At 48.8% G+C, this 10,779-nt stretch overlaps 1 protein-coding gene across 4 annotated transcripts in view; it reads right to left on the bottom strand.

The window, feature by feature from the left end:
* The window catches only part of SCYL1 (SCY1 like pseudokinase 1), a 30,518-nt gene extending 19,947 nt beyond the window's left edge, over positions 1-10,571 (bottom strand). For 3 of the 4 annotated variants that reach the window (XM_084824202.1, XM_084824201.1, XM_084824200.1), the window contains exons 1-6: positions 10,368-10,571; positions 8,910-9,050; positions 6,553-6,675; positions 3,753-3,973; positions 2,428-2,518; positions 490-645 (exon numbers count right to left, since the gene is read on the bottom strand). In XM_084824202.1, coding sequence (XP_084680328.1) covers positions 490-645; positions 2,428-2,518; positions 3,753-3,973; positions 6,553-6,675; positions 8,910-9,050; positions 10,368-10,484 — 849 coding nt within the window. In that variant the 5' untranslated portion in view covers positions 10,485-10,571. The remainder of the gene's footprint in view (positions 1-489; positions 646-2,427; positions 2,519-3,752; positions 3,974-6,552; positions 6,676-8,909; positions 9,051-10,367) is intronic. The other variant, XM_084824203.1, reaches the window with a different exon arrangement.
* Positions 10,572-10,779: the final 208 nt, after the last annotated feature.

Raw genomic sequence — 10,779 nt, forward strand, 5'->3', positions numbered from 1 at the left:
AAAAGCTCGGCGAACTTCACCTCTCAGATGGATTCCTCCGACATCCCTATATATCCATGGTTCCCTCCCTCCACCCCAATGTTATCCACAAAAAAATCCTGCAGGGTAGGGTAGGTTGACAGATAGTGACTGGCCCAGAGTCACCCAGTGAGCTTTGTTGGTGAATGGGGATTGGAACCTGGGTTTTCCCAATCTACATCCAATGTGCCAGCCCCCATATCCCATTAGCTATGCCCCCAGCCGTAACCGTGCCGGCCACTCCCGCTCACTTGTTTTCTGTATCTTGCTCTACCACTGAGCCAAAGCCTCTCCTGCTACATTCCCTCCCCTACAATTTAGCCATAACGAGACCAGAACTCACCACCCTCACTGCCAGCTTAAATTTTTTAAAAAATTATCCTGCAGGGCAGAGACTCGGGAGTCCAGAAACACCAGGCTCAGAGCCTTCCACCCTTGCAGAGAACAGGGTCTACTCCCCCTCCCACTTACCTGGATCTCCTCCAAAAAGAGGTTGGTCTGCACAAAGCTGTTGTCCATGAAGCTCCCTGGCCCACGGCAGTTTTGCAGGAACTTGGCAGGGTTGGGCCGCAGCTTCGGGTTGGCGCCAACCAGCTCGCAGTAATGGGGGACCAAGGACTTGGGGATCTGGAGAAAGGGAGGAGGCAGCAAGGCAGTCAGGGTGAAACTGACCTGCCCGTGGTCAGAGGCAGGACTTGGGAGCACAGCCCAGGAGGGTGAAAGTGACCTGCTCGTGGTCAGAGATAGGACTTGGGAGTACAGCCTAGGAGGGTGAAACTGACCTGCCCGTGGTCAGAGGCAGGACTTGGGAGCACAGCCCAGGAGGGTGAAACTGACCTGCCCGTGGTCAGAGGCAGGACTTGGGAGCACAGCCCAGGAGGGTGAAAGCAACCTGCTCGTGGTCAGAGATAGGACTTGGGAGTACAGCCTAGGAGGGTGAAACTGACCTGCTCGTGGTCAGAGGCAGGACTTGGGAGGGTGAAACTGACCTGGCCGTGGTCAGAGGCAGAACCTGGGAGCGCAGCCCAGGGGAGGTGAAACTGACCTGCCCGTGGTCAGAGGCAGGACTTGGGAGTGCAGCCCAGGACTGCCCCCTGAGGGTCTCTAGGCAGGTTTCAGCCCCTCTGCTCTGCTTGCAGCCTTCCACTCTGGCCTCGCTGCAAGCAAAACTCCAAATGAGAAGCTAAAGGCATAACAAACGTGCCTTCCTAGCAAGAGGGGTTCTTTTAGCCAAGACAGAAAAAACTTTTCGGATCCTCAAGCTCTAACACCAATGCTTTGGGAGCCTGGGATTTTTCTGGCCTTCCTGTAAGGCAGGAGTGTTGAACCTCTTTCCACCCAAGAGCCAAATTCAATTTCAGTGAAGATGCCTGGGAGGAAGAATAAACCAGAATTCTGTTTCAGCTTAGCAGATTCCTGGAAGGTCATTCTGTCCGAACTAGAAATTGTGGTTTAAAATAAACCCTAGTTTACTGCTAAACAAACCAATTATAAACCCTGGCTCATTCTGCTGGCTTGCTTAAGGAACTAGACTTTATTTTAAAACCACAATTTCTGGTTCACGCATAGCCACAAACCAGGAATCTGCTAAAATGAAACTGAATTCTGATTTCATTCATTTATTTAAAATATTTTTTGGCCCTTTCAGAAGGGCCTCCCAAGGCAGGGTACAACAATAAAACACATAAAACCAATACAATATTAAGAGTGACAAAAACACAATAAAACAGTAAGAACAAAATGAAAACAGTAATAAAACAATAAAAACAGCAATAAAAACTAACAACAAAAGAGGCAACAAAAACAAAAACAGCAACAACAGCAATCAAATCAGGAGAAGGCCAGAGTAAAATAATACATTTTCAAGGCCTTCCTAAAAGCCTGCAGTGATGGAGCTTTGCTTATTCCAGAGGTGTGGGGCCACCGCAGAGAAGGCTCTCTTGCGTGTGGTCACCCATCTAACTATTCTCACAGGTGAGCAACTAAGAAGGACCTCTCTTACTGATCTTAAAGTTGAGGCAGGCTGATACAGGTGACAGTAGTCCTTCAAATAATTTGGTCCCAAATGGTTTAAGGCTTCATTCATTCAATTTATGAGTTGGCCTATAGACAAAGCTCTCATAATACAATAAAACTTATTGTAAACAAAGATTAATTCCTTTTCCTAGTCATGCGAGAGGGGAGAGGGGAGCATGCAAGCCCAGCATTTTGTGGGGTCTCCTTTCTGCTGAAACGCATAGCGCTATACCCTGTAGTATCACATGTGAATGCAACCACAGCTTCCAGGAAGACAAAGGACTCCCAATCTCTGGCATGCCTCTTGGCCATAGCAAGAGAGCCCTCCTTTATGAACAACAGGCTCAACCACACAAGGCAGCCCCATTCTCCTCTGGGCAGAGAGATACTCACCTTGCCAAGAGACCGCAGAGAGGACGGCCGGGGCAGGGGGCCATTGAAGACCTCCCAGATGAGGCAGCCAAGACGCCACATGTCAGCTGACCTGTCACAACACACAGGAAGGGGTTGTCAAGTCAAGGTCCGTGTGTTTCAGCTGTGGCACACACTCCCATGACAAATGACCCAAGCATTTTATACATGATCTTTCTATCCATCCATCCATCCATCCATCCATCCATCAGAGGGTTCTATAAAGACAGCTTTGGCTATGGGGCACTATAGAAATGTAAATCATCATCCAATTTGAGCTTAGGTCTGCAAGCACTGTGCATCAATAAATCGTTAAGCTTCTGTTTTTGTTTATATGCAAACATAGGATGACCCTTACATCCAGGTATATCTTTCAAAAGGTACCAGTTAATAATGTCACACATTTTACTAGTATATCCATCATACGTTAAAGGGACCACCATCCTTTCTGTCCTCTGTTGAGTCTTGGGTAGCAATAACTCATTCCTGTTACTATTCAGGGCCCTTATACATGGTCATTATTCATACATACCAGTACCTTTTGAAAGATATAGTAAAATAATAAAATTATTTTTAAATAATCTTTTTAGTCTCTTACTGTTTTGTTTTTTGTGTTCACCGCTCTGAATTCAGTTCTAGATATGGAGTGGTATATAAATATTGTAAGTAAGTAAGTACGTACGTACATACATACATACATACATACAGCTGGATGTCAGGATGGCCCTATGTTTGCATATAAATGAAAACAAAGCCTTAGCGATATATTGGTGCTGGGAGACCTAAGCCCAAATTGGCTGATAGAACCCTCTTAAGGAAAGGTGGCTTTTCCTGTGGTCATTGCAGTGTATGTATTAAGTTATATTATTATTAACAACAACAACAACATTTCTATACCGCCCTATAGCCAAAGCTCTCTGGGCAGTTTACAAAGATTAAAAACATTAAAAAATACAGTATACAGAGATTAAAAGCCATTTACATTAAAAAAAGAAACCACATGAATGGACAATATACACAAGAGAACATATATCTAAATCAACTTCAAACAAGCAATCTCCAGCTACCAACCATCACCATTAGACAATGGGGGGGAAACTGCACAAACGCTGGGAAACCACCAAATGATTGGTGATCATGGGAAAGAGGGTGGGCCACAGGTAGGTTGGATTTGACCCCTAGGCCTGAATTTCCCCACTCCTGGACAAGAGGCATTTTAGAAAACCAGCTGCTGTTCCAAACCTGAAGGGCCCTGACTGCCTGTTATGATTTCTAAAGAAGAAGTGGCAGGAGGAAAGCAAGCTCACCATTTCTCTCCAACGCTTTTGCTGCTGTCTACTAATTCTGGGGGATCGTACTTCTCCAATTCGGGGACACCTTTCTGTGGCACAGTGATGTCCCCCTGAGCCGAATACATGTACTCCAAACCACCCAGTTTCCACTCGCCGGCCCGGTCCACGAAGACGGCAGCGGCACACACGTTGTTGTGGATAAGGTGACAATCGTTCACCAGGAAGCTGAGAGCTTTCTAAGAAGGACAGAGCACAGGAAGGAGTAAGCGCCTAGGAGTTAGAGCAGGGCAGGGCTCTCAAACCCTCCTCAAACAACCCCTCCGTTTCCACAGACCCAGCTTTACCATTTGGATTTATATCCTGCCCTTCAAATATATTAGCAGGGCAGCTTGCAATAAGGTCTTAAAACACTGTAAAATAACGAATGCATGAGAATAAGCAACTCCATAAAGGCAGCGTACAAAGAACATAAAAAGGGGCTTGCTTGGCCCAGGAAAGACATCAGGTGTTCTGCCACATTCTGTCCCAGTTGTGGAATGCCCTCCCCTTGGAGGCCCGATTGGTGCAGATATTGGACTCATTTCAGTGCCAAGTAAAAACATGGCTTTTTACCAAAGCCTTTGAAGGCTAAATTCATTCCCTAAATTAGCACACTATTTTAACTGTTTTACTGTTTTAGATTTTTTTTATTTATTAGTACAGTCTATGACCAGCTCATATGTATAAACAATCTAAAAATGTCAGAATAAACTGAAATATTCCCAAACAATAAATAAATGAACAATATAAACAATAAATGAACAATAAAACGTTATTTAAAATTACCTATTACAGATTAAAATTAATATTATTAGGATTTTAAAGCATTATATACAACATCCCCACGAATCTTACAGGCGGCCGCAAAAAACCTCGCATAAGGATCTGTTAACTGCACATTAGCACCTAAAAGAAGCTGCCTGGCAACCTCAACATCAGATCTGCCCAGAAACCTTCTAAGCAGAGGAGAAATAAGCTTTACATGAATTTCTTGATAAAACCGACAAGAAAAGATAACATGTTCGGTTGTTTCAACTGCTCCAGCACCGCAAGGGCAAATCCTCTCTGCCATTGCAGTCTTACTACGTCTCCCCTCCAGCACCACTGAGGGCTCACCATCTGGCTAAAGAGAAAGCCCTGTGAAGAGTAGGAGACTCAAAAAACACTACATAGGCTGCCATTTTTACAGTGTATCTGATGTCCTCTGGTGCCAGAAAGCCTGGTACTCTGCTAATATCACACTGCCGTTCAATATCTAATAGTCTCTGTTTGGTAGTTACCATCGCCTTATCCAATCCCATTGTTAGGAGAGTCTTTGGAGAGAATCCCAACAATGTAATCTCTTGATGGACTGCAGTTAGCCAAGAAGAACGAAAGCTGTCCCGAAGAATTAAAGAAGTTAATCCTTGCGGGCAATAATTTAATCTGAGCCAAAAGTTAATAGAGGCAAGGCTTACCCTAGCCTCTATTTTAATCAGGCCAGATTCTAAACGCATACTAACGTTAGAAACACAACTGGGCATATGGAAAATTGCCCTTATAAATTTGGATTGAACTCTTTCTAATGGGCCAAAACAAGAGGATGTTGGGCCTAGAGTTGTCCCATAGAGAAGTTGAGATAGTGTTTTGGCCTGATATAATTTAAGGGCAGCAGGTATCTAAATTTTTTTTTTAATTTTTATTGGTATTAGCTTGTTTAATGGTTTAATATGTTTTTAGGTTTTTAAATTATTTATTGTATGCCGCCCTGAGATCTTAATGATATAGGGCGAGATACAAATGTTTTAGATAAATAAATAAATAAAATAATTTCTGCGTCAGTTTGCAATTTTTTATTTCTACAGGTGGTGCGAAAAGCAAAGCATGACTGCATTCTAGTTTGGAAAGAGCAAATGATGATAAACACGTGAACCAAACAACCTCCTTCCCCATCTCTCCCCTTGAGTCTCCCTTGTCTTGGTTGTCAGAGTTTATACAGCAAGGACGTGGGGTAGACACAGACCTTGTTCTAGTCCCCACTCAGCCATGGAAACTCACTGGGTGACTTTGGGCCAGTCACAGACTCTCAGCCCAACCCACCTCACAGGGTGGTTGTTGTGAGGATAAAATGGAGAGGAGGAGGATAATGTAAGCCGCCTTGGGTTCCTTGCAAGAGCAAAAAAGGCGGGATAGAAATGCAATACATACATACATAAATACATCATGCAGCCATTCCGCCTGTTTTTCCTTAACGGATTTTCTACGGTCAGTGAAAAGATGCAAGAAGCAGTGGGAAAACACAGGCGGGTTACAAGTGGCGGACGAAGACGGCTGGATCCCCTGTAAAATTCTGTGACTGAGGCAGGGTAATGGCATGATAAAAACCTTGACTCAAAGCACCCAGGGTTTACATGTCTGGAATACACGGTATTCCATCACTAGGACAGGGTGTTGAACCTCTTTCATCCGAAGAGACTGGGTAACCTTAAAGCCTCTCACAACAGCCCTATTCAAGCATGCCCCTAACCACTTCTGGCTTGATCAACTACAGTTTCTTAAGCCAAGCATGTTATGTACAAACAAGCCTGCTGTCAAAGGAAAACCAAACTGCTCTTCCAAAATTACAGGAGTTGTTTTGTTACACACACACACCCCCGCCCACCAGCAGAATCATAGAATAGTAGGTTTGGAAGGGGCCTATAAGACCATTGAGAAGCCGTCGCACTGGGGGGTTGTTTGCCTTCAAAGGACGCAGGCCGTTTGGAAACGGTCGCTTTGTGCAGCTGCTGTGTCGTACCACAATCTGATGGAGACCCCATGAGATTTCCAGCTCGTTCAAGCCTCTCCCGTCGCCCCTGGACTCCAGGTAGACCGGCAGCGGCACCACGAACTCCGTCACCACGTGGAAACATTTCTCCGTCTGCCAAAGCAAGCCAGAAAAACACACCATCACATCACGAGCAGCGTTTGCGCTGCACACACAGGAAGCCGTGTTCCGACGTTCTTCTCCTGCTTGCGGGTTCCCAGTCGACAGCCGGTCGGCCACCGTGTGAACAGAACGCTGGACTAGATGGACCCTGGGTCTGACCCTGCAGGGCTCTTCAGATGCTCTTAAGCTGACTTACCCTGAATCAGCCCATCGGTCCATCTACCCCAGTGTTGTCTACAGCAAAAGACATTCCCAAAATAAAACTTTCGAACAGGAAGAATGTAAATGACAGCCTTCTGAACACTTTTTCCAGTCGCCAGTGAACGGCAGTAGGAGATATTTATTACAGGAATTTCTGCAGACGTTTTTAAAAGTCAGTATGCACAGGCCCATCTGCAGTGCGTAATGATTTATATGCTTTTTAATGCTAAAATGTATGCACAGGCCTATGTGCAATGTGCAATTACACACACACGCACATTTACAATTTTTTACTGTTTTAAATTGTACTGCTGTACATCGCCCAGAGTGGCCGGGTGACCGGCCAGATGGGTGATTAAGAAATTTAATAAAAAAATAAATAAAAATTTACAATGCAAAATTTATATATTGTAGTAATGTGTTGTCCTATTACTTTTACAGTCCCCCGAAGAAGGCCTTAAAAGAAAAATAGGCCAAAATGCATTGGGCTTTTTACAAATAAATTCTTTGTTCCAGCATCTTGAGACATTTCTCTCCATTTTGGGGTCTACAGTATTGGGAAAAAGGCGGGATAATAATAATAATAATAATAATACAGCCGGGGTGGGCAACAAGGTGGCTACATGACACCTCCTCATGCGCACTTTTGTGCCCTCCCTCCCCCACCGCTGAATTTGCCAAGGGGGTGGTAAAAAAAACACACCAGCGATTCTGCCTGGTTTGCAAGCGGAATTTCGCTCCCACTTTTCACTGCTTTTTTTTTGCTGCTGCTGCACCCACAACAATTTTTGCTGATGGCATTTTTGGAGGAGTGGGTGGGGTGAGCCCCCCCGCAGGGATTCTGTGCCCCCCAACCCACCCCCTGGTCTGCAGTGACTGGCAGCAGCTCTCCAGGATTTCAGACAGAGTAGGGTCTTTTCCAGTCCTACCTGGAAATGCCGGGGATTGAACCTGGGACCTTCCGTATGCAAAGCAGCTGCTCTACCCACTGAGCTACAGTACCACACATTCACCGCTGCAAAGTTTTGATGCAGCGTCAGTTCCCCACCAGGATGTTCTGTTCTCTTCTACTGGAACAAGGTCAAAGGGGGGGAAACATGCCAGTCCCCGGAGCCAAAGAAAACGTTACGATTGTCTCCGTTTTGTACAGGGAGCAGTTTCTAGATAACAGTTTTGCTTCTTAGGAGCCTCAGATATTGCAAGGGGTGTGTGTGTGTGTGGTCAGGAGGAGACAGGGAAAAGGGCGCATTGCTTTGATTGTGGGGGAGAAGAGGCACAGGGCATTCCCAGCCACGGCACACACACACACAGCCCCAGCAGAACTTTGCAAGAGAAGCTGCAAACCCGCTCCCCCAGTGCGATGCCCTGCAGAAGCCAAGGCCTGGGAGAAACTGAAGAGCAGCTCCAACTAACCATTCCTGGGGACTACAGACTCTGGCCTCATCCCTCGGCCAGAGAACTAAGGGCCAGTGTGAGGCTGCACACCCCTGCCCCCCAGGGAGTACACCGCAGCAAGGGGAAAGCCCAGCTTGGCCCCATACATCGGCTAACGCAGGAACAGCTGCAGAGAGCCTGTTTCACCCTTCCCTGCCAGAAAGAACACCTGTCAAAATGTCGACACTGACAACTGGTGCCTGAGTTCTGCTTTTTTTCCTCCTCCCTCCCCATCCCATTTCCTTTTGTGTCGTGTCATTTAGACCATACGCCTGAGGGCAGAGACTTATCCAATAATTACTATTTAATAATTCTGGGGGTCTTCTTGGGGTAACAACACTGTAAATAAAACAGAAAGAAATAAAAGAGATGAGCTCTCAACTTTCTCAGGATGCAACGTCAAAAACACACACACCCATCGGCCCTTAACTAGCTCCAGTTCCACGACCAGCAGTTCATCCTGCTTGTTGTTCACCGACTTGAGCAACTGCGGACGTTGGCGGCCGGAGGAACTCAATGCTCTTTCCAAATGCACGCTGCCCCCCCCATCATAACCCACAGAAGCCATAAGCAACCCCACAATCTACTACCTCTAACCCGTCAATGTAGGACAGGATATTGGGGTGTCGTAGCGTTTTCAGGTGTTTGAAAGCCGCCTTGGCAACTTGGGTCTGTTCTTCCGAGTTGGGTTTCACATCGTGCACGAAGAGGGAAACTTGTTCCCCTGTGGCCTGCAAAAAGAACAGACAGGGCGGGGAAGGGTGAGGGGAGACAAAGAAAAGTGGTTAGCTGGTGGCTAGGAGGCGAATGCAGATGGCCGCTGTCTCTGGGACGAAGCGACTCCCATACACAGGACGCAGCCTTCTGCAGAGGATGCTCCCAGATGGACAGCTCCCAGCACTACAGAAAGACACGGTGCAGAACTCCACCATGCTGGATCTGGAAAACTTGGGAGGGGCGTGAGTAGAGGGCAACAATGTCTGGACCCCCTGTAAAATCCTGTGAACGAGGCAGAGCGATGGCACAATCAAAGCCTCGGCTGGACACACCCTGAGCCAAAGCACTGGTCCATCTGGCCCAGTCCTTCACACGGCCTGATCCTTTTAAACTGGGGATAGAACCTGGGAGGTTGTGCATGGAAAGCGATGCTGCACTCCAGATCTATAGCCCCTTCCCCAAATGCTTACGGTGCTGTATATGGCAAGGAGGGGAGGGGACGTCTCTTTTTTTTTTAGCTTTACAACAACCCTGCGAGGTAGGTGAAATGCCGTACACAGCACGGGGGGTGGGGGGGATGGATTTGTAAAGCTTAGCAACGACCCCACGAGGCAGATCAGGCCGCGAAAGAGGAGAGAGGGGGAGAGGCTGGCGCTAGGGCTCCCCGTGAGCTGCAGGGCATTACTGGCTCTTGAACTCGGCTCCCGCGGTCGAAGAGCAGCATAGAATAGTAGGGTTGGAAGGGGCCTACAAGGCCATCGAGTCCGACCCCCTGCTCAGTGCAACCCCCAGCAACGTGATGCCACGGTGGCAGGACCGGCAACGAGGGAGGCTTTCCCGCCCCTGCAGCGTCCCTTCCGGGGCTGAAGTCGCTTTAACACGGCACCCCACCCCCAAAAGGGAGAGGGGGGGAGAAGACGGCTCCCTGGGCCTGGAAGCAAACAGCACCCAGAGCAGAAGCCCCCACCCCTTGTTAGCACACCCTGACGCTGCACCTCTCCGCATGAATGCACCGCCGACCTGTTAGGGAATCGGGGCTGCGGAGCTGGCCTCTCCCGTCCTTCCAGGGTATGGATGGGGGGGGCAGCCCCCTGCTCCCCCCCCCTTTGCCTCTGCCTGGGGCAATGGGGAGGGAGTCCTGACAAGACCCCCCTCCCCAATTTTGCATCGTGGCAATCCCAAATGGGGATTTGGAGAGCGGTGATGGGCACCCGCCCCCGTGCTGGCCCGGACCCCGCTGTCTGCTCGCGCCCCGCAGGGATTCAGCCTCTCTCCACCGGGCGAACTTCGGCCTGCACCCGGGCATGCGCACGGGGGGGGGAGACACGGACCTTCCTCCGCCCGCGGTGCAGCTGCCAGGCGCCCCCCGGCTGCTGCAGCGGCGGCTCCGGCGGGGAGACCGCCTCGAAGGGGAAGTCGCGGATCGGGTCCCGGGAGAAGAACCACATCCTCGCTCCGGGAGGGCAGAGGACGGGGCGGCCCCGGCGGGCGGCTCTGCAGACGTCAGCTGCCCAGGAAGGAAGCTTCTCTCGGGCGCTAGGCTCAGCCCCGGATCCTCTTTCCAGCCCCGGAAGTACTTGGCGAGCGGGCGCCCCGCGAGCGCGTGCAGAGTGCCAGCGGGGCATTCACACGTGCAAAGCGCGACTCCGGGGACGCGCGTCCGCTGCGCGGCAGCCGAGTGCGGGCGGGCGCGGGAGGCAGAGAAGGAGCCCCGGTCTTCTCTTGACTACCTCCGCAGGGCCC

Source organism: Heloderma suspectum, chromosome 17, assembly GCF_057233095.1.
Source record: "Heloderma suspectum isolate Gila_16-S chromosome 17, 16-S_ref, whole genome shotgun sequence".
Taxonomy (NCBI): domain Eukaryota; kingdom Metazoa; phylum Chordata; class Lepidosauria; order Squamata; family Helodermatidae; genus Heloderma; species Heloderma suspectum.